Source organism: Leptopilina heterotoma, unplaced genomic scaffold (assembly GCF_015476425.1).
Source record: "Leptopilina heterotoma isolate Lh14 unplaced genomic scaffold, ASM1547642v1 Lhet_509, whole genome shotgun sequence".
NCBI lineage: Eukaryota > Metazoa > Arthropoda > Insecta > Hymenoptera > Figitidae > Leptopilina > Leptopilina heterotoma.
In genome coordinates this window covers 103,375-128,916 of record NW_025111109.1, presented here as the reverse complement: position 1 = coordinate 128,916, position 25,542 = coordinate 103,375, and the positions used below count along the sequence as shown (strand labels likewise).

The following is a 25,542-nucleotide window of genomic DNA, read 5'->3' as shown; positions in this document are numbered from 1 at the left end:
CGGAAAGTTTCCGTATGTGATTTCCGGAATTAATTTTTTTCCGAATTTTTTTGACAGTTCTTCAGAAACACTTCTGAAATATTCTGAATAGTGTTACTGGAAAAATTATAGTTTTTAGAATTTATTTAAATTTAATCTGTGAAATATTTTTTTGGGTTTTACTAAATATTAATTTATTTTTTACTTATCCCATGCAGAGATGCCAACGACCGTCTCCAAACGCAACTGCGCTTGCGCTACAAAAATGTTCTTATTGGTAGAATAAAGCGCGTGTATTTAAAACGTTTTATATAAAAAGTATTTTAAATAGACAAGTTTTATTCTACCAATAAGAGCATTTTTGTAGCGCAAGCGCAGTTGCGTTTGGGGACGGTGGATGTCATATCTTATCCCGTGTAAAAAGGTTCTCGAGTGTAAAGAGTAAACAAATTTTTTATTATACGAAAGATTACCTTTTTTGTCTAGTAAAAAATTAAATTAAAAACATTATTAATAAAAGTATAAATCATTATTCAATGATTAGACTGTTGAAAAAATTAAAATAATATTAAAAGTACATGTTTTAAAATTTTGTTTCTCAAATAATCTAATTTTGTTACTTTTATCAATTAATTACGAAAAAAGAAATAATACATTAAATAAAAACTCACGTAATATAAAGTAATTTTGATGAACTTCTAAATTTTCTTAACACAATTTTTAAAGCAATTAATAGTAAATATATTTTTTAAAAAATGTTTAGTTTTTAACGTAAGAAGTTCTACCGATAATTTATGCAAATTATGCAGTTATTTATAAAAATTGTTACTGTAATTTATAAAAATATTAATATTGTGAATCTTAATAAAAAATCATTACTTCGGTAATTTATGCAAATTTTTAGAAAAAATTTCTGCGGTAATTTTAAGAATTTTTCGCAATAATTATTAAAAATTTGTTCCACATAAAATACAATTAAAAATTTTTTATTCTGTTAATTTATTGAAATTTTCGAGGTAATTTATGTAAATTTATAGAAATTTTTACTATACAATTTATAAAAATTTGTAAAGCATATAAACGAAGGGTGGCATGACAAAAGGGGTTAAATGCCAATTTTATGATTTTGCAGAAAACGAAAATAACATAATTAAAAATTTTCCTCGTTATTTAAGAAGAATCTAAAAAATAACCGTTTCAAAATATTATTTTGTTTTACTAGTGAAAATAAAATTTATGAAAATAAACTTACATATTAGTGAGAAAAATAAGTAAAAGTGGACCATTTTAGGGTAACGTGAAATGCGCATATTTTCTTTTAAAGTAATTGTTAAACAATATGCAGTTTAAAGAAAAACTAAAAAAATGGTTTTCTAATATTGAATTAACGAATTGAATAAATTCATGCCACCCTTCCTTTATTTTGTTATATCCTGTATATTTTTAACCTAAAATTTTCCCACACTTTAAAACACATGTACAAATTAACCAAAAAGGACCTCACATGAAAACATTAAACAGACTAGGAAAGTTCTAAGTAATCTCTTTTCTAAAAAACTTGTTCTCTCCTAATTTTATTGCTCACAGATGACACCGTAAAAAGGTCAGTTTCACATTTCCTTTTTTTTTAACGGTCCATTCTAACCTTGCTAAAAGAAAATGCTTTCTCGAACAAAAATCAAAAGTGTTTCCAAATGTAAAGGAAACCATAAATTGAAATATAACCTCTGACCGGATGACTAAAAAACGACCTTTTTGGGAACACAGCTGAGAGCAATAAAAGAAAAACAGACACAACACATGAACACGAAATATTTTTAAATATTAAAAATTATCAAGAATATTTTTATCTTAAAAGAGAAAACACCAAGTATTTTAATAAGGATAAAAATTATATCTTATTTTTTTCGAAAATTCCTTTAAAATCATAAAACTTAAAAAGCATAGTAAATATTGACTAGATAATTTTTATCCTGTTAAAGCTTGATATTTTCCGAAAACTATTACAATAAGTGCAGTAAATATCTGCAAGATTATAAATCTTAAGAGAGATACAGAATTCAATATTTCCAAAATTGTAAATAACTTTCTCTCCAGTATTTAAAGTTCTCATACAATGCCCTTTGTACCACGATACCGTAAATCATAAGATTCAAAACCTTAGGTAAAGAACCTGCGCATCGACCCTAAGCAATATATATAGACTATAGTAAATACACCTGAAGTAATTTCTAACCCTAATTTCTGGTCAAAAACGAAAAACAACAAAAATAATCAATTTAACTAAATAATAGAAAAACCAGTAACCAATTAAAAATAATGAATTGTAAATAAATAGAAAACTACAAAAATAATTACTATTCATTCTATTATTATTAAATAAAATAACCAAAAAGGTTATAATATAGTAAATAATTAAATTCTTAAGAATTAAAATTCAATAAATACTAATTATTACTCATAATTATTAAAACAACCAAGAATAATAATTAATATTGATAAACAATATAAATAATACCTAGAATAAATAAATAATAGAAACTAAATAAATAAAAAAATATCTACGAAACAATTAAACTTTAAATAAAATTAATAATTGTTAATTAATAAACATTAAACAATCTGTATTAATAAAAATTGTAAAATAATTAAAATCAACCAGTAAAATTATAAACAATTAATTGTTAAACAACAATTTTAGAACATAACCCTAAAAATTACGATAAAATTATGATTCAAAAAGGTACATACATTTAAAAATTATAAACAATTAAACTACGCTATAAAAATTAATGTAAAATTATTATTAAGTAGATTTATAATAACATTCTGTAAAAATCCAAAAACGTGAAATAATATCCCTACTTAACTTAAAATCAAAAGATAAAATCCCTACTCTCTAGAAATAGACACTGACCTAGGGTACGTCCCCTTAAGCCACAACCTACAATAATGGGATGGGTCTCGAAGACCCAATCCTAAAACGGCAGACCCAAATTTTCCTCGCTTTTCTCCATTTTCTTTCTACCATTTTCTTCCGGAAAACCAATCCTCAAATTATCCATCCCCTTTTACCATCCCTCTAAAAATATTTTCCCAGAATTTGGAAACTCCCTAAAATCTTAGTGGGGACAAACCTTTAAAAACAGCATCCCCAAGAGGATGTCACATCATTCCAAGTATTCAGTTCAATCTTAAACATTCATACAGTGTTCAGTCTCAAGTTCTCAATACTAAAATTCAACTTAAGTTCAAGTCTATTTTAAAAGTTATATACAAGTGTTAATTCTATTACCAAATTCAAATAATTTCATCACATATCAAAATCATAAATCGATATATCGATACATCGATACAGTTAAATCGATTAATCGATTATTAATAATCGATATTACGAAAATTCCAAATTATTTCACGTTTTTGAGGACAACGATATTATTCATAAATAATAAATAAAAAGTGAGTACAAATTCAAAATATTCTTATTAAATTCATCTTTCTCTTCTTAACTTTCTCAAATCTTGTCCAATTCCCAAATCCAGGTTCTATAACTGAGAATTATAAAAATTAAATACCTTTTTAAACTAATTGTGACTCCTGAAATTGTTACCTATGTTATCGAACCCTGTCATCTTATTTTTCTGTATTTGATGATTTGGATTCATCCTTTATAAATTAAAATCCTAAACATTTCAAAAACAAAACAAAATAAAACTCGAAAGTGTCCCGAACTATTAAGCGAGAGCTTAGGTTCTAATCACTAACATAATTCCATTTATTAAATATTCATTTATTTAATAAATTGAATTTAAAATAATTATGTTTAGTCCATAGGACGTAACATACTTAATTTTTGGAGGCCCCGGAGGGATAATTCGAGTTTAATTTTGTTGAATTTTCTTCTTTTCTTCTATTTTTACTATATTATCTAAAATGTTTTCTAAAATATATGTCTTTCGTTTTATCACTGTCGTTCTCATGTCCATATAAAAGGTCGTATTTTAAAATTTTTTTTTATAAAAATTTAGAAATTTTCTTTAAAAATTAAATAATTTTCTTTATTATTAACAATTTTCATTAAACTTTTTTTTTTTGAAAAAGATTAATAAAATTTAGAATTTTATTCTTATTGTCACTAAACGCAGCAAGCGTAGTTACGCACATTACGTACACGTAGTCGTTCCCTTTTAAACCTTCGTGCGTTCTCTCTCACTCTTATAGCAGTTAGTCCGCCCAAAGACTTTCACTCTTTTTTTTTTGAATAATAAATGTTGAATAGTTCAGAAAAATAATTTCTTATATATAAATAATATTTTTAATTAATAAAAATAACAAATTTCCTTTTTATATATCAAACAAGAATTTAAGAAATTTCAAATTTTGCCGCTCAACACGTGAAGATATCACGTGTTCAAAATTTTATACTGCCGTGTATAGTCAGACGCTCCCCACTACCGCGCGCCTGGTCAGACAGAGTACCGTCTGTTTCTACTTCGCTATCCACGAGCCAAGTATAACGGGGACTATCGCGAATTAGTACCCGTTCTTTTAACTGATAAATCCATGCGTTATCACGTGAAATGCGAAGTCCTTCGCGATTTTTAATATTTTTTTTGAAACTTTGAATTGGTTCTTAGTAATTCCATGTTCAATTAATAGATTCAAAATTTGAATGGAGATTCTACGACGATTCTTTCTAAAAATTGGTTTTAAATTTATTTTCTTGTTTTAAAACAAATTTATTTTCTATTTTTCTTTATTTCTAAAAAGAAAAATTTATTTTTTTTTATTTCAAAATGACTAGCGAAAACAATCAAATTGAATTATTATTGGACGATAATAAATTTATGTGGACATTTATTAACAAAGATACCCAAGAAATTGAATATTTAAAGAAACAATTGAAAGCACTTGCTGAGGAAAATAGGTTATTGAACAACACAGTTAGACGTTTGGTTTCTTATTCGACCATCCCTGGCAAGAGAACGATTATAGATGAGCTTGACTTTGCCTTCACAAAATTAACCATCTAAATTTTTTTTTACGGAATTAAACAAAAATTCCAAGATTGTTAAAAACAGAGATTTTTTTTTAATAATATTTTTAAAAGAAATTTTTATTTACGGAACAAAGATTCCAAGATTATTAAAACTAAGATTTTAATAATATTTTTAAAAGAAATTTTTTATTTACGGAACAAAGATTCCAAGATTATTAAAACTAAGATTTTAATAATATTTTTAAAAGAAATTTTTATTTACGGAACAAAGATTCCAAGATTATTAAAACTAAGATTTTAATAATATTTTTAAAAGAAATTTTTTATTTACGGAACAAAGATTCCAAGATTATTAAAACTAAGATTTTAATAATATTTTTAAAAGAAATTTTTATTTACGGAACAAAGATTCCAAGATTATTAAAAGACTTCTGTTTTTAATAATGTTCAATTTTTTTATTTAAATTAAAATTATTTAAATTGATGCCTGTCATTTTTCCTTTTTATAATGCTTATACCCAAAGACGATATCATAGTTAAACTCTGCAATAGGGTTAATAAAATTGAAGAGACGGTAGAAATTAACTCGGACATCGATAAAGACCATTGGGAAACCACTGCTTATTTATGCGATGAATCAGTGAAAATGAAGAAAGCTTTAATTTTGTTAACCTCTGTTAATCGAGAGTTGATTAATATTGTCCGGAAATTAGTACCTGCTACTACAGCAGAAAATAAGGAAGAATTAATAAATGATTTGGACGTCGCTTTTGCTCGATTGAATATAAAATAAATGAATTTAAAATTTTTTTTTTCTTCTTGAAATGAGTTATGTACCAGTTCAAGTAAATCTAATCACGTGTCCCTATGATCCATCTCATAGATTGAGACCAGAAAAAATCGTTGGTCACTTAATCAAGTGCAGAAGGAACAATTATCCTGAATCAGAAGAGAAAATTATCTGTCCTCATACAGGATTACATGAAGTACGCGTTAAGGAATTAAATTATCACCTAGAATCTTGTAAAAGAAAATATTTTAAAATTTATAAAAGTTTATAGAAATTTTTATCTTCTCATTTTCTTTTATACTTGTGAAAATGAAAAAATTTATAATCGAACAAAATATTGAAAAAATCATAAAAAAGGGAATTATTGAAAATATCCCATCTCCTTATTCAGCTCCAACTAAACAATCTTATAAAAATAGAATTATTATAAGATTTTAAAAATCCATCACTTCTTTATTCCAAAATAAATAAAAGAAGAAAAATTTGTTTCAAAATATTAAAATTTTGACCCAAATTTTACTGTTCATACGCGCAGGTACACAATAGCTGCATTAGCGCATGCGTGTCACTGCAGCATTGAATATTTTAATTATTTTAATTAAAAGGATAATTAATTTTAATTTTCTATAAAATTAAAATTAATTGAAAAATTTCTAGTTTCTCGAATAGAATATATCTATTTTTGAAGAATCAGAAAATATCCTTATGGAAAACAATCCTCCTTTAAAAGAAAATTCCTCTAATAAAAGGAAAAGAGGAAATAAAAAATTCATAACTATTAAAAGCAGTTCTTGGATGTATCATAATTTGGTCAAAAGACCCATCAAAATTGTTCCTACTGCAATTGTTAAACCAACAGTACGGGTTCCTATCCAAATCGAGCAGGTACAACCCCAAAACCTTGTTGAAATAGATCTAACAATTGAGGAAGCAATATTGTTAAGAACTCGAGCTCTTGCCGAGGAGGGTCTAGTGCGTAATTTTGCGATCCCAGAAATTATTGACTTAACAGAATAGTAATCGATTCCTATATATTTTTTTTTAGTGTCTGAATATTTTACGGCACCAAAAAAGTTAACTGGAAAACAAAGGAAAGCCATTAATAGGAGGCTAGCCAAGGTTAAAGCAGCAAATGGAGAATCTTGGCTACCAATACATGAATTTAGGAGATTAAGAAGAGAGCGAGACGCTCTTAACCAGAAATTGAGTATTATTGAAGAGGAACCTTCAATATTTCCACCCCTACCCAAAGAAGTAGAACCAATACCACTTCCACCTCTTCCTAAAGATGAAGAAGTGAAATCAATTCCTTCCTTTTCAGAGGAAAAAGAAAATTTTTCAATAACAATCCATCCAAGCGTGTATAAAAGTCTTAGTTTAGACACTAAGATAGCCTTAATGCGCAAAAACCTTTGTAAACATATGTTAATACCTAATCAGTGCGTGAATTGTTTGGAAGATTGGAGGAAAAATTATAAAATTCCCAAAAGAAAATCTAATAATAATAAAAACGAAAAATAACTAAACAAAATTCTTTTTTTTTCTCATTCCTATCCTTTGTAGAGAAAAATATATAAAATTTTTTTTTATTATTAATGAGTGATAAAAGAATTACTCGACAAGGAGCAAAAGACGACCCAAAATTATCGGAAGAAATTGAACAGTTTAATCCTTTCGGTAGATCACAAATAGTATCACGTTCGCCTACGAGTATTGTAAAGCCCCTTTTAGATCTTTCTATTGATTCTGACATATACGACGAAACTACAATTGAACACATACCAAAAACAGATACACCACTAAATACAAATATACAATTGTACACTTCTACACCGAAGCCTACAATTTTAGACTACTCAAACGATACAGACGATAACACTATAATTTCTTTAGATTCAGAAAATCTTAATCAAGTTTTATTAGGAAACAATTTTTTAAATCCAAATTTAAATAATCTTGAACCTAATATAAATTTAAATAACGTTGAACTTCAACCAGTAAACATGGCTTTACAACTTAATCAAACTGTCAGTTTGACAGATGCCCTTAAGGCAGTGCCAGAATTTGACGGTACAAACATTTCCGTTAATGAATTTATTCGAGGATGCTTAGAAGCTAAAGCTATGGTAGGTGAGGCAGCAGAGGAAAATCTCACTAGGTTGATCAGAACAAAAGTTTACGGAGAAGCTAGGAAAGCTATAAGTGGGCAAACATTTGGAAACACGGAAGAATTTAGTAACTTCCTCAGGGATATTTACGCGACTACTAAAACGGTCAAACAACTATATGGCGAATTAGGTAACGAATTTCAAAAAGAGAATGAAAATGTTTTAACTTTTGCAAATAGGATTCGGGATATAGGAACGAGAATTTTAGATGCACAAAGAATAATGACCAATGCTGTAGTTACGGAAGCGTTTAAAACCGAAACTCAAAATGATATTATTGAATGTTTTAAAGAAGGCCTTTTGCCTGAGATAGAACAAAAAATGACTAATCAAGCAAACATAAATAACCTAATTAGGGAAGCTATAAGAGTCGAAAAGAAAATTCTAGCTCAAAGAGAAAAAAGACTAGGTAGTTCGGAAACAAAAAATCAAAAAAGGAGGGAAATCTTTCAAGCTGAAGAACACAATCCACCACAACCCATGAACACTAACTTTGAAAATGCTACAGTTTTTTGTCAAGTTTGTAATCGTAAAGGACATTCTGCATTACAATGCTATAAAATCAAAACGTGTCCAATTTGTAATAAGAGTGGACACGATGCAAAGTTTTGTAGAGCCAACGGTCCGGAAAAATGCCAAATCTGCGATAAATTAGGGCATAATGCAAGAACATGTTATCAAAACCCACTTTACAAAAGACCTAATGAACAGAATCCAAATAACAAACAAATCGAGTCTAGAACCCAATTTAAATGTCAAATTTGTAATAGAATCGGCCATACAGCAGCTAGTTGTAGAAGTCTACCTAAAAATAGCGATAATGAATGTAAATTTTGTCACAAGCAAGGGCATCAAATAGAAGAATGTAGGTCACGTATTTATCAGAACAGACTTAGAGATCAGGGAAACGATCAGAGTCCCCATCGTCAGGGCGTGAATCAGGGGACTTTTCAAAATCAAAATCGCTCAGTCAATGTAACAGAAACCCAGGATCTTGCGTCAGAGTTAATACCGTAACTGAAGAATCACTTAAATTCAGTCCTTATATCACCATGACAATAAGTAGTTTTTCAAAACCCGTAAATTTATTATTAGATACGGGAGCAAAAGTAAATTTAATAAAAGAAGGTGCAGTACCAACAGAAGGAAAAATTAATTACAAAGATGTGTACAAGATTAGTGGTATAGGAGGTGATTCTTCAGACTCAATTGGTTCATTTAAATTAAAAATAGCGGATCAATTAGTAGAATTTTTAGTAATTTCTGACTCAATTCCAATTCCTTATGATGGAATACTGGGAACTCAATTTTTCTTTCAAACAAAAAGTAAATTAAATTTTAAAACTCAGAAATTAGAAATCGAAAATACTAGAATTCAAATGAAACGAATGGGTTTAACTAATTTAAAAAAAATGTCAGACGTATGCTACACTGAACAAAGTAGTATTATAGGTAGGCTACCTGTGCTAACCATACAACACATGATTAGTAACATTAGTACTTCCTTTTTGATTGATACCGGATCAGAAGTAAATTTAATGAAAGAAAAATTGTTGTTCCCAGGTGATAGATACGATTCTAATAAGAAACAAATTTTAAAAGGTATAGGTCCAGACACAATAAAAACACTAGGCAGTTTAGATTTGTGCATTTTCGGAGCAGAATCAGAATTTCAAATAATAGATGATGAAATTGCATTACCTTGTGAAGCCATATTAGGATCAAGATATTTTCAGGAAAGCAAAGCGATAATTGACTTTGAAAACTCAATATTTATTGTAGACAATATGAAATATTGTATAGAATATAAGATCAAAAATTCCATCAATAGACAAATCAATGAAATTCCTAATTCTGAAGTTCAAAATCCTTTATACCATGAGAATTGCCAGGAAGATGAAATTAAAAGTTTAGCAGAAAAACACGTCTTTCTTATTTCTAATATGGAAATGAAAAATGACTTGAACATTAACCTGTGTGATGAAGATTACTCACCAGAATTAGATAAATTCACTCTTGACGAAGAACCTTCACTTAACTCGGAATCAATTGATATAAAAGATTATTTGCGCTTAGATCATTTAAATCCAGAAGAAAAAGCTCATGTTTTGCAATTAGTTAGACAATATAGGCATCATTTCTTCCTTCCTGGAGATGAACTCACTGGTACGGATAAAGTTATGCATAGAATCCCTACTACAGATGATATTCCTGTATATTCAAAACAGTACAGATTCCCCCATTCAATGAAAAAAGAAATTCTAAAACAAGTGCAGGAACTATTAGATGCAGGAATTATTAAACCTTCCAATTCTCAGTACAGTACACCATTATGGATTGTACAGAAAAAACCTGACTCAGAAGGGAATATTAAATGGAGAGTAGTGTTAGATTTTCGCGCTCTTAATGAAAAAACTCTAGGAGACGCATATCCATTACCTAATATCACAGAAATTTTTGACCAAGTAGGCGGCGCTAAATACTACTCGGTTTTAGATTTGGCTAAAGGCTTTCTTCAAATTAAAATGGATCCTAGGGATGCCCATAAAACAGCCTTTAGTACACCATTTGGTCATTACGAATTCACCCGTATGCCTTTCGGCCTTAAAACTGCACCCGCTACATTTCAGCGACTTATGGATCAAGTTTTAAAAGGTTTACAAGGTGAAATTCTCTTTGTTTATTTGGATGACATAGTAATCTATGCAAACAGCATAGAAGAACATGATTACAAATAAAATCTTCTAATAGAAAGGTTAAATGATGCAGGTCTAAAATTGCAAGTCGATAAATGTGAATTTTTGAAGCAAGAAGTTTCTTACTTAGGGCACGTTCTTAGCGAAAAAGGACTAAAAGTTGACCCTAAGAAAATCGAAGCTGTCCAGAAATTCCCTAATCCTAAGAATATTAAAAACATTCGCGAATTTTTAGGACTAGCAGGTTATTATCGAAGATTCATAAAAGATTTCGCGAAAATCGCAAAACCACTCACAAAATTATTACAAAAAGATATAACTTTTGAATGGAATGATAAAGCTAATGAATCTTTCGTTACACTCAAGAGTCTTTTATGTAATGCCCCTTTACTTCAATTTCCTGATTTAGATAAACCCTATAACGTAACTACGGACGCATCAGGTTACGCGATAGGAGGAATATTGTCTCAGGGAGAAATTGGAAAAGATAAACCAATTGCGTATTTTTCCCGAGTTTTACGAGGCCCAGAAATTAATTATGAAGTATATGAAAAAGAGGCCAAAGCTGTAATCGATTCCGTTGAAGCATTTAGGTCGTACGTGTATGGTAGGAAAATTACAATCTACACAGATCATCAACCACTAGTTTGGTTTAAAACCGCTACCTTAAATACGCGAATCCAAAAATGGCGTTTTAAACTCTCTGAATATGAATACACTATTATTCATAGATCAGGAAAAACTAACACCAATGCAGATGCTCTCTCTAGAAATCCTATAGAAGAAGCACTAATTAATGTTTTAACAAGAGCCCAAAAGAAATTAGAAGAATTAGAATCTCGCGATGTTCAACATCCCCAAATCCCCGTACCTAAACCTTCTTCACCAATTCCGAATAAAGCTTCTAATCCTGTAATTGATCTCGCGTCTAAACCCAAATCTTCATTAACAAATTGTAACGAATCTCAAAAAGACGAGATCCCTGTCTTAGATGCAACCTTAGAAGATCGTACTTTTCGAAGGTTTCCCAAACGGAATTTAAGAATCCCCTTACCCAATTACGAAGAAAACGAAGATTCTAAAGAGGAATCTACTGCAGATCCAGTACCCCTCAAGAGCCCTGAACCCAAACTCCGGGAAGACTCTTCAGACGATTTTGAAGAAGATTTATTCCCTAAAAACAAACCCCCACAAACTTCGAAAATTAAAGTAATGAAAAAAAGAGGACGCCCAAAAAAGATTATTGTCGAAGAAAAAGACATCACGTCACGGGATATCATTTTTCCCAATCCAAGAAAAAACGCTAGAAAAAGAAGATATTTACGCCACGACTCGGATACTAATTCAGGGGACTCTAGTTCAATTTCTTCTGAAGATTCTCAAAACCTAGATTTTGAAGTTAGGAAAACTAATCTAATAAAAACTAGGGAACCTATTCAATATAGGAAAGATAACATCGCGTATTTTGTAACCACTAAAGGTTCTCCTTGTGATTTTGGTGCCGAAAAATTAATTGAACACAACAAAATTTCAAATAAAGGTAATTTCACAATAGGTGAAATTAACACAATTAAAAGGAAAAACAATAGACATTTATTTGCAATGTGTTTAAAAGATGATAATCCTCAATCTCTATCTCAAATAAAAGATTCAATTCTTAAATTGTTAAAAAAATTGAAAAAACATCTCGAAGAAATAAACCAAAACGAATTTTCAATTGCTAAAAGTGAAAAAATTGAAAATTTGGATTGGGAAGAAATACAGAATTTAATTAAATTGACTTTTCAGGGATCAAATATTACTATTCTGGTTTGTTATGGCACCGTCAGATATGTCCCTTTGGAAAAAAGAAACGATATCTTTGACGAATTTCATAAATGCCCTATTGGAGGTCATAAAGGCGTTAGCAAAACCTACAATAGAATCAAACAACAATATTTCTGGGAAAGACTAAAAGACGACGTAATTAGACGAATACAACAATGCTTAGAGTGCCAATTGAAAAAGCTAGTACGTTTAAAAACTAAACAACCCATGGTAATTACAGATACCCCAGGTGTTGCTTTAGAAAAAATAGCCATGGATATAGTAGGACCCATAAAGAAAACACGAAACGGGAACGAATATATCCTTACAATTCAAGACCTTTTCTCTAAATTTTGTTTAGCCGTACCTTTATCCAACACACTATCAAGTACTATAGCCGACGCTTTTATTAAAAAATTTATATGCGTTTTCGGTTCTCCCAAAACTGTCCTAACAGACCAAGGTAGGAATTTTCTTAGTGAATTGATGGTCAGAGTATCAAAAAGATTCAGAATAAAGAGAATTCGCACCACGGCTTTTCACCCCCAATCTAATGGTTCACTAGAAAGATCTCACCATTCATTAGCTGAATTCTTAAAACAGTACACTGATGCAGACAATGAATGGGACGAATGGATTGATATAGCAATGTTAAGCTATAACACTAGCGTTCATGAGACTACTAAACACACCCCTTATGAGGTTATATTTGGGCGATTAGCAAGACTCCCATCAAGCGATCCCTTACGAGAAGGAGATTTGCTTCCTACCTTTAAAGGATGTGTTTCGGAACTAGTGACCAGATTAAATGGCATACAAAAGTTAGTATACAAAAATCAAACCGAATCTAAAGAAAAATCGAAAAACTATTATGACAAACAAATTAACCCCGTAAATTTCAAATTAGGAGATTACGTGTTTTTACAATCAGGACCAATCCCCGGTAAATTAGGTGACCATTATTCTGGTCCTTTTAAAATAATTGAAATTTTAAACAAAAATAATATCAAAATTCAAATGGGAAAAAACCATAAAGTAGTCCACGCAAATAGACTTCGTATTTCCCATATTCATTCAGAAAACAAAATTAACAAAAGGACACAGAGAGACGAGAGTGATTAAACGAAATTAATTTTGCTTACATGAAAATAAAACGACAACAAGTTTTTGTTACAGAATGATTTCGGTAATTCTCGCTATTTTGATTTCGTCAACTAACGCACTTATCGGGTACGATTGCGGGTCTGGTAATTTAAATATTACTACCCTATCTTTAAGGGAAGTCGGGGAATGTAATATTCCCATAAACAATGTAAGTATAGAGCAGAGATATGTACAATTGCTACAAATCGATAATTTTAATGACGTCAAAGTCATACAATGTAAGGTAGTGATCCATAGAACTATATTTAGTTGTGGGATGTTTTCTCACATATCTCCGGTACAAAATGCAGAAAACGAATTCGTACAGGAAATTAGTGAGGAAGCATGCCGTAAATTGCATAGAACAGGTTACCTCAAAATAACTGACGACCATGAAATTAGGGGATTAAAGATTAATACAACATCGACACACTCTGTAACTTTTGCTGGCGAAGTAACCGATAGTAGAAAATGCGACGGAGCATCATATTCTGACCCTTACGGTGATTGGGAAGATGTATTAGTACAAGGCTTAGCTAGGATAACCTTAACCGAACAAACTGGAACTGTAAATCTCGACGATAATTTAGTGAAATTACACTCAGGTGCAACTTGCCGTTTAAATGAAGGTAGTTGTGTAGATCCAGTAGGCGGAAACTCTTTTTGGGATCCAGTTCCAATTGACAAATGTAAATTCGACAGATATAGTATTTTGCATGAAGGATTTGCTAATAAATTTACCGATAACGAAACAGCTTTTGATCAAACAATCTATTCTTTAAATGCTGCCGAATCTACATTTGCTTTTGCTACTAAAGGAGAATATTTGTTATGCGGATACAATATCATTAGAACAGAACATCCGAAAATTGTAATCTTTGAAACTTATAAAGGAAACTCTTTCGCTACACACACAAAAATTTCAATGTCAAAACTCGATATATTCACTTACATAAACTCTAAATTCATTTACGTCGAAAAACACATCAGATCACAAATAAAACAATTGTATCGCGATATCATGATCCAGAAATGTCAAATTGAACGCCAAACTTTGAAGAACTCATTATCGATTGCTGTAAAGTCACCAGATGAATTCGCCTATGATTTAATGCAAGGACCTGGATATATGGCCGTAGCTGCTGGAGAAGTGGTGCATATTATTAAATGTGTGCCAGTTGAAGTAAAATTGGAACATGGAGACGCATGCTACAACGAACTACAAGTAACCAGACAAAACAAAACCCATTTCTTAGTACCAAGAACCCGCGTTATCAAGGAAACCGGAACAGAAATTAAATGCAACAGACTTTTACCTGCTTCGTATTATATCGATGGAGAATGGATCAAAATCCTCCCATTACCAACACAAACCAACGCCCCCAATATTATCCAACCCTACACAAAACACAATTTCCATTACCAAAACCCAGGACATCTCGCTGAAAACGGAATCTATACACAACAAGAAATAGATGGTCTAAAAGAAAGAATTATGTTCCCTATGGAAAGAACCGGAGTTTTAAACAGCATAGCCAGAGAAGTCCAAGGATATCAAACAATCAACAACGAAGGAAGTCTAATCAAGTACTTCAGCGGAGATGCAGTCGATAAACTCATCGAATCAACGTGGTCCAAGATGTGGGAAAGATTCCTTACTTTTGGAACTATAAGCGCTGGATTCATCGCATTCCTCACTATATGCCATTTTATTAAAATGACGGCGGACGTCATTTTACAAGGATATGCTCTACACTCGGTGTACGGGTGGTCAATTCATCTACTTGGAGCCTTTTGGAGTTCAGTATCTCATTTTCTACTCCACTTAGCACATACTAAAGAAAATAAGACAAATCAACAGGACGACATCGAACAAGGAAAAGAAACGTTGGAACAACCATCAGCACCTGTAAACAACATAAACAATCAAGCATCCACAAATCCATCCAAACAAGAACTACACAGTACTATAGCACAAAAACACTTCTTCCATCTACAATCTTAATATGTGCCTAATCTCTAGTAACTATAAGCCGTATGATAGGTCCTTAAAAATCATAATCCACCTCTCTACACATCAACATCAAGGAGACTCCAATCAAAATTCATCGATCAACATCTCTTCAACCAAGGACATCATCAACATTTGTAAAACCATTTATGGTTATTTTCGTCTTACATCCTCAACTAACCATTTTACGATGGGGGTGTTATATCCTGTATATTTTTAACCTAAAATTTTCCCACACTTTAAAACACATGTACAAATTAACCAAAAAGGACCTCACATGAAAACATTAAACAGACTAGGAAAGTTCTAAGTAATCTCTTTTCTAAAAAACTTGTTCTCTCCTAATTTTATTGCTCACAGATGACACCGTAAAAAGGTCAGTTTCACATTTCCTTTTTTTTTAACGGTCCATTCTAACCTTGCTAAAAGAAAATGCTTTCTCGAACAAAAATCAAAAGTGTTTCCAAATGTAAAGGAAACCATAAATTGAAATATAACCTCTGACCGGATGACTAAAAAACGACCTTTTTGGGAACACAGCTGAGAGCAATAAAAGAAAAACAGACACAACACATGAACACGAAATATTTTTAAATATTAAAAATTATCAAGAATATTTTTATCTTAAAAGAGGAAAACACCAAGTATTTTAATAAGGATAAAAATTATATCTTATTTTTTTCGAAAATTCCTTTAAAATCATAAAACTTAAAAAGCATAGTAAATATTGACTAGATAATTTTTATCCTGTTAAAGCTTGATATTTTCCGAAAACTATTACAATAAGTGCAGTAAATATCTGCAAGATTATAAATCTTAAGAGAGATACAGAATTCAATATCTCCAAAATTGTAAATAACTTTCTCTCCAGTATTTAAAGTTCTCATACAATGCCCTTTGTACCACGATACCGTAAATCATAAGATTCAAAACCTTAGGTAAAGAACCTGCGCATCGACCCTAAGCAATATATATAGACTATAGTAAATACACCTGAAGTAATTTCTAACCCTAATTTCTGGTCAAAAACGAAAAACAACAAAAATAATCAATTTAACTAAATAATAGAAAAACCAGTAACCAATTAAAAATAATGAATTGTAAATAAATAGAAAACTACAAAAATAATTACTATTCATTCTATTATTATTAAATAAAATAACCAAAAAGGTTATAATATAGTAAATAATTAAATTCTTAAGAATTAAAATTCAATAAATACTAATTATTACTCATAATTATTAAAACAACCAAGAATAATAATTAATATTGATAAACAATATAAATAATACCTAGAATAAATAAATAATAGAAACTAAATAAATAAAAAAATATCTACGAAACAATTAAACTTTAAATAAAATTAATAATTGTTAATTAATAAACATTAAACAATCTGTATTAATAAAAATTGTAAAATAATTAAAATCAACCAGTAAAATTATAAACAATTAATTGTTAAACAACAATTTTAGAACATAACCCTAAAAATTACGATAAAATTATGATTCAAAAAGGTACATACATTTAAAAATTATAAACAATTAAACTACGCTATAAAAATTAATGTAAAATTATTATTAAGTAGATTTATAATAACATTCTGTAAAAATCCAAAAACGTGAAATAATATCCCTACTTAACTTAAAATCAAAAGATAAAATCCCTACTCTCTAGAAATAGACACTGACCTAGGGTACGTCCCCTTAAGCCACAACCTACAATAATGGGATGGGTCTCGAAGACCCAATCCTAAAACGGCAGACCCAAATTTTCCTCGCTTTTCTCCATTTTCTTTCTACCATTTTCTTCCGGAAAACCAATCCTCAAATTATCCATCCCCTTTTACCATCCCTCTAAAAATATTTTCCCAGAATTTGGAAACTCCCTAAAATCTTAGTGGGGACAAACCTTTAAAAACAGCATCCCCAAGAGGATGTCACATCATTCCAAGTATTCAGTTCAATCTTAAACATTCATACAGTGTTCAGTCTCAAGTTCTCAATACTAAAATTCAACTTAAGTTCAAGTCTATTTTAAAAGTTATATACAAGTGTTAATTCTATTACCAAATTCAAATAATTTCATCACATATCGAAATCATAAATCGATATATCGATACATCGATACAGTTAAATCGATTAATCGATTATTAATAATCGATATTACGAAAATTCCAAATTATTTCACGTTTTTGAGGACAACGATATTATTCATAAATAATAAATAAAAAGTGAGTACAAATTCAAAATATTCTTATTAAATTCATCTTTCTCTTCTTAACTTTCTCAAATCTTGTCCAATTCCCAAATCCAGGTTCTATAACTGAGAATTATAAAAATTAAATACCTTTTTAAACTAATTGTGACTCCTGAAATTGTTACCTATGTTATCGAACCCTGTCATCTTATTTTTCTGTATTTGATGATTTGGATTCATCCTTTATAAATTAAAATCCTAAACATTTCAAAAACAAAACAAAATAAAACTCGAAAGTGTCCCGAACTATTAAGCGAGAGCTTAGGTTCTAATCACTAACATAATTCCATTTATTAAATATTCATTTATTTAATAAATTGAATTTAAAATAATTATGTTTAGTCCATAGGACGTAACAATTTGCTTTCTTTACAAATTTGTATAAATTACAGTGAAAATTTCTATAAAGAGTATAGCGGAATAAAATTAAAAATCTGCTTTTGCTCCAAAAAGGTTTAAATTATTACTAAAAGTTGGTACTAATACGATGAAAATTTCCTGCAAATATTTTTTGAAAAAGTGCATTTTTACAGGACTTATGGAAGGGAAAGCAAAATTAAAAAATTGATTTTTCTCGAAAGCGGCTTAACCGATTTTAATAACAAAAATATGCTTTTTTGTAGAATCAAATTACGAATTATAAAAAATACTCAAAAAATGTTTGCCCAAAAAACCCAGAAAAAAAAGTTTTTGAAATTTTGAAAATTTTAGAGGTACCATTTTTGGAACGTGACAAAAATATATCTAATAGTATCTACTTTAACATATAATTTTTCTAGATTCTTAAATTTGGTGGAACATAATGAAAAAATGGAAAACCGAGAGCGTAACGTCACTCTAGCATATGCGTACTTCGGTTTAAGAAATAAAATAGTTTTTTAAACCATTCTATAAAATCAAATTTTGTAATCATAAGATGAATTTTTAAAAAATATTGTAAAAATTTTTGTCCAAAAAAACCTGGGAAAAAAATTTTTTTTAAATTCTTTTTGCAGAGCTACCATCACAATAATTTGCGTAGTGCAGTGATGTTGCAACTATACTTTAATTACAAAAACTTTAATATCTCCGGACACAGTTGAGTCTTCATAAAAATTTTTTTAAATTAAAGATGAATTAATGAAGAATAAAAATATGTTAATTAAATTTCTCATAGAGAGGAGTAAATAAACAAAATTGTTTTTAGAAAAATTTTTTATATTTAGAAATTTTTTTTAAAATATTATTTTAATTTTTTTAATAGTCTAATCATTGAATAATGATTTATACTTTTATTAATTATGTTTTTAATTTAATTTTTACTAGACAAAAAAAACCTCTTTCGAATCATAAAAAAATTTGTTTACTCTTTACCTTCGAGAACTTTTTTTTACATGGGATAACTAAAAAATAAATTAATATTTAGTAAAATTACAAAAAATATTTTACAGATTAAATTTAAATAAAATCTAAAAACTGATTTTTCCAGTAACACTATTCAGAATATTTCAGAAGTATTTCTGAAGAACTGTCAAAAAATTTCCGGAAATCACATACGGAAATCCTTCCACATGGTGTATAAAATTCATTATTTGAGAGGATCCATTATCAAACTGCTATTTTGAAAAATGTGAAGGTTGTCAAGGAATAGAAGTTCTTGAAAATCTGCTGAAGACGATTTTTGAAGAAAATTATAACGAAGATGTAAATTATCAACAATGGATTTAAAAACCTTATACAAGCCTCGAAACGTTTACTTTGTGTACTTCAGAATTTATTGAATTTTTTGATTTTTGAAGAAAATGCTAACGAAGATATCAATTATGTGCGAAAATCACAAGCTAACTTTATGAAGAGTGTAAAAGAATCTTTAGAAATTAACGAATTTTTTGTAGTTTGTGATTTTGCTGAAAACTACAAATTTGTTATTCAGAATGCAATATCTGGGTTTCACTGGAATAACAACCAGTCAAATATTTTACCAGTTTTCATTTATTTTGAAGTAAACAATGAATTAACACATAGAAGTCTAGTGATTATTTCTGAATGCAATACCTATAATTCGAATGCGGTTAACGTATTTTTTAAAAGTTATTGCAGACTTTATTAAAACATTGTTCAAAGATGACAAGAAAGAATATTATTTTTCGGACAGAGCGCAACAGCAGTGCATAAACTATAAAAACTTTATTAACCTTAATCACTATCTGTCTCGGAGAGATCGATAAATTCTGATTTTAAACTATTAAACACATCCGAGTGATCAATTCAATCAACATAATATTATACTATTATATTATTTGTCTGATTAAGAAAATTAAAACCCTCGATAATTGCTGCACCCTCGGTAACTGGTGCAATTACCCTATTGTAGTTACTGAAGCAAAAATCTTAAATGAGAATAACATTTTTAAATTTGTAAAATTTTGAAGTAGAAAATCAAATTTAAATTATAATATAAAGTACTTTGAATTTACAAATACTTATATTCATTAATTCATTACTACCAAATAAAGCGTACCTCAAATTCTTCTAAAAATTGTTATACTTTTTGGGCAAGAGTGTTAAAAATTTTTAATGTTTTTTATCAAACTTGATATCTAAAAGTTTTGGGATCGCGGATTACGAATATGACATCAGTTTTATAAATAATTAAAAAGAAGACTGAAGTCACTTATAAATGAATATAATTGATATTTAACATACCCTCGGTCCTCCGGTCATCTGTAGTGAAAAGAAGTCACAATATACAGAATTTAAGCATTAATTTTAAAAAGTATAAAATGTGCCTTTTAACAAAAATGTTCAATTGCAAATAATTTTTGAAAGTTATTACTATTATCTGTAATGAGGAATGGATCTTTATCAATATAAAATTAAACAATATTTATCTTTTATACAATACCTGCTAAAAATATAGTAGGTTCTATGTCTGCAACAAGATTTTTTATCGATTGCTATCAAGAAAACTGTTTTCTAATTTTCGAAAAAATAATTTTAAAGCTAAAATCATATTCTGTATAGAGACCTGACAAATTTATTGTGGATTCAGTTCCTGCAACCAAATTAGAATTATTTAAAAACATTTTTCTGAATTATTAGAAAAGGTTACACAATAAAGATCTTCAATAGTGACCGGAAAAGTAAACCTTCGGACGTTTAAAATTATTTGCTTATAATTATTTTATAGTAGTACGAGAAACAAAATAAGCATAGATAACAAAATTTTGATATAAGTTACCTTGACAAATTTCCTTAATGTAATCTGCAACATGAATATTAAAATTTAAAAAAAATTTACTGTTAGGATTACAGAAAATTCAATTTTAGATCGAATTTAAATATTAAAATGCAGAAACGTATAATTTTTAACTTCAAAATTATATTTTTAAAATTGAATAATTTACATTACGCACCAAATATATTTGAGTCGTCTTCACTTCCTGTAACAATATCTAATGGACAAAAGTTTAAAAATGTTAATATTAAAGAGCCTAGCGGAGTAAGCATGCAAAATCTGCCCCCGCTTAAAAAAGTTTGAAATTCTTGTTACATGTTGGCAGCATTAAAATAAAATTTTTCACCAAATACTTTTTCAAAAAATGCTTTTTTGTAAGAGTTATGGAGGGGGAAAAGAAAATAAAAAATTTGTTTTTTCTGGAAAACCACTAAAATGGTTAAGATACTACTTTAGAATTTTTACAGAAAATTCTCCTAAATGTATACTTTTAAGAAATATTTTTGTTACTTTTTTTAATTGGGTACCACATAGTAAAACAAATTAAAATCGTAGGTGGTGCATCATTCCGGTTGAAGCACAATGTATCCAGTAACTGATTATTTTTCAATTTGCTTGAAACTTTGTAATTATGTGTTTCTGGGATCACTCATTACGAATGTAATGTTAGATTTTCAAAATTCAAAATAACGGATCCAATATAGCGGACGACTTTTTGAAAAATTCATTGTATTCGCTTTAAACTTGTCACACGGAGGTTTTGGGGTCGCTGATTTTAAATTTGAAAGATCTAACTTTACATCCGTAATGAGTGACCCCAGAAACACATAATTACTAAATTTCAAGCAAATTTAAAAATAATCAGTTACTAGATACATTATACTTCAGCCGGAATGATGCGCCATCTAGGATTTTAATTTTTTTCAATATGTGGTACCCATTTAAAAAATTTAACAAAAATATTTCTTCAAAGTACACATTTTGAATAATTTTCTGTAAAAATTCCAAAGTAGTATCTTCAAATTAAGACCAAAAAATTTTTTTTTGAAAATTCAAAAAAAAAATTTGGTTTTTTGTGGGATAAATTTTTTGAAATTTTTTTAATATTCCTTTTATTAATTTATAAAACACGTGTAAGTTCCATTAAAATCGATCCAGTGGTTTTCGAGAAAAAACAAATTTTTGATTTTCCTTTCCCCCTCCACATCTCTTACAAAAATGCATTTTTTGAAAAAAATATTTTGTGAAAAATTGTATCTTAATGCTGCCAACGTGTAACAAGAATTTCAAATTTTTTTGAGCGAGGCAGATTTTACATGCTTACTCCGCTAGGCCCTTTGTAAAAAAATTGTTTACACTGAAGATAAAAAATAGTAAATAACTTTAAAAGAGAACAAATTTATGCCAATAAAATGGTTGTCAGTCTTCAGTACAATTATTTTAAAAATAATCTGCATTACACATTGAATATTGGATAACTTTCTTAATAATTTGTTTTTTAACTATTACTGAAGAGCCAGAAAATGGAACCTTTGCTGATATGAAAAATCTGTATTTTTTAAAATTTAAAGTTATGAAAGTAATTTATATTTACATCGCAATCATCTTGTATCACTAACAAGATTGAAAATTTTTGTGATGGGTAAAGAAAATTATTCTTTATCGTAAAATTTTGTAATGCAGGTTTTATCAGACAGACCTTCTTTTAAGATTATTTAAAAAGAAGAATTTATATTTAAGTATAAATAGTCTAAACGCAAGTAAAAAAGTCAAAATAGTATCTGGATACAACTGAATCTTTTTTCTGAACTACAAACATGCATAATATGCAATGAATAGTTGTAATTTTTTATAAATGTAGAATTGTAAAGTTGGGTGTTTACTAACGTAATTAATATTATTGTTCATACCGTAGAGGGTAAAAAGTAGGAAAGGGTAAATTATTTCTCAAGAAACAGGAATTGTTAAAATGAAATACAGTGCAGCGTAGGCGCAAATTTAACTATTCCTGTTTCTCAAGAGGAATTTTATCCTTCCATACTTTGCTCTCTACGGTATAAAGAGCCTCAATATGTATAACAGAAAACAATATTTAAAGCTTTCATACCGCACCTGGAGAAAACAATGTAGGTTCTATAGCTGCAACAAGATTTTGTAACTCTTGCGATCAAGAAAATTATTTTCTAATTTTAGAATAAATAATTTCAACCTTAAATAATATTATATTATATACACATATCTGACAAATTTATAGAGACATTAACTCCTATAATAAAATTAAAAAAATAATTATTTTAAAATTTATTTTCGAATGATTAGAAAAGGTTGCCCAATAGAGATCTTCATTAATAGTCGGAAAAACAATCATTTGGAATTTTACATGAATGAATATTTAATATTTCTTTTTGTTTAACATGATTTATTTAAATATTATTCTTTAAATCATTAGTTTTGACGTTTTAAACCTTTGGAATATTTAAAATTATTTGCTTATAATTACTTTATACTAGCTCCAGAAAGAAGATAAGATTTCATAAAAAATTTCAATCTAACCTACCTTGACAATTGTTCTTTATGTAATCTGTAACTCGTTAATGTGATTATTAAATTTTTTATTTACGACTTACTGTTAGGGTAGTTAAGTTAAATTTTAAAATAAAATGACATATTATATATAAGGCCAAAGATTTTCAATAATTAAATAAGTTAGATGACGTACCAAACAAACTTGAGGCATCTTTACTTCCTGTAACAATATTTGCTAGACAAGTGTTTAAAAAGTTAAATATTAAATTTGTAAAACAATTATTTATACTAAACATTAAAAATAGTAATTAACTTTTAAAAAAGGTCAAATTTGTGTATATAAAATGGTTGTTTTTCTTCAGTACATTTATTTAAAAAAGTGCATGAGACATTGAATATTAGATAACTTTCTTATTCTAAATAGAACCTTTGCTGATATGGAAAACGTGTATCTATTACAATTTACAGTTATCAACGGAATTTATTTCTAGTGAAACTTTGTATTGTAGGTTTCTACCTCATTTTAACATTCAATATTTTTCTGTAATGATTTTCTACCAAATGGATACAAAGCTGTTTAAAAAATATTTAAAATGGCGAGCACTATAAAAATGATAAGTGTTATCATTTCTGTAATGCTTACGTGGCATCAAGCATCACGCAATACGTGGCAACAAAATGAGTCATGTTAGACGTGGCAGATTTACAACAAATATGTAAAATTAATGTAACCTAGAAAGAATATTTTTCTACATAAGAAATTAAAACATGAAAATTAGTAATTAAGAGTTAAAAACAGTAGCGCTTTCAAAAGAAAGAAAATTTAGAAAATATTTTTAATATTAAAATATGTCACACAAGACAAATATAATTCTAGAAAACTAAAATTGACATATTTTACCTCATTTTTTAGAAATTATTTAAAACATATGATCCTTAATAGATGTAGCTATGCAGAGAACATAATTATATACCATATATGCAATTATAATACCTTCTTCAAAAATTTATATTGTGAAAAGCAACGGAGTTTTAAATTTGATCAAAAATAAAAAAAAGTATTTTTTAAAAACTTAATAAATGTTTTGTTTAAAATATTTTAATTTTATAGTTATATACTTTTGCATTAGAATATATGAAATAATATTAAAATAAGTTTTCTTACCATAATAATCTTGCAGTCCACTTTCCTGTTAATGGTCGAATGTGAAAAACTCTTTTCGTATATAATGCTTTCATATGACTCTTGAAACTATCGCCTCGTGCTATCATAAAAAAGCAGATAGAAAAATTTTATGATTTTTCTAAAGATAGTAATTCTACATAACTAAGGTTTTAAAACTTTTCATGAAAGTTTTTAAACTTTTAAGAAAATTAATATAAAAAATAATACTTGGATAAATTATAATTTCTCATTTTTGTGACATTTTCGACATCAAGTTAAGACAATTTACCTATTCAATCAATTATAATTTCACCCTCTTTATATATCGTTGATGTCATCTCTAGAAATTATAGTAAATATTTTAAAGAAAAATGTTAAAGTTTTACACATTATATATTATCAACGAATTTCGTGATGGCGAGAGTGCTGACACCATTGTCAATTAATGTAGACTTTTTAATGTTGCATAGTGGGCGAGAAAGTAGGCAAAAGCGACCAAAACTCACAATTTAATTGAATTTGCTTAAAACTCGTAACCCGGGGGTTTTCGGAGTCGCTGATTACGAATACAATATTAGTTTTTCAAAATGGCGGATACAATATAGCCGACGCCAATGTTAAGAATTCATTTAATTCACTTGAAAATCATTACTCGGGGGTTTTTGGGATTGCCGATTACGAGTTTGATGTCTGCTTTATAACTATCTGCTGATGCTAACGACCGTTATCGTCAAAAATCGTCATTCTGGACGCCTGGTGGGGGCTATGGGAGTTACTTTCTTT

The 25,542-nt window shown here is 28.7% G+C and overlaps 2 protein-coding genes across 2 annotated transcripts in view; one reads left to right on the top strand and one right to left on the bottom strand.

Annotated features, from left to right (window-relative positions):
* Positions 1-24,786, bottom strand: part of LOC122507657 — a 65,263-nt gene extending 40,477 nt beyond the window's left edge. The window contains exons 1-9 of the mRNA XM_043620489.1: positions 24,760-24,786; positions 23,788-23,814; positions 23,626-23,649; positions 23,181-23,207; positions 21,247-21,285; positions 21,072-21,095; positions 20,859-20,885; positions 20,736-20,762; positions 20,537-20,554 (exon numbers count right to left, since the gene is read on the bottom strand). The gene's annotated coding sequence lies outside the window, so the exon portion shown is untranslated. The remainder of the gene's footprint in view (positions 1-20,536; positions 20,555-20,735; positions 20,763-20,858; positions 20,886-21,071; positions 21,096-21,246; positions 21,286-23,180; positions 23,208-23,625; positions 23,650-23,787; positions 23,815-24,759) is intronic.
* Positions 5,449-8,953, top strand: LOC122507655. Its single transcript, XM_043620479.1, has one exon. The coding sequence runs from the start codon at positions 7,364-7,366 to the stop codon at positions 8,951-8,953; it is 1,590 nt and encodes a 529-aa protein (XP_043476414.1). The 5' UTR covers positions 5,449-7,363.
* Positions 24,787-25,542: the final 756 nt, after the last annotated feature.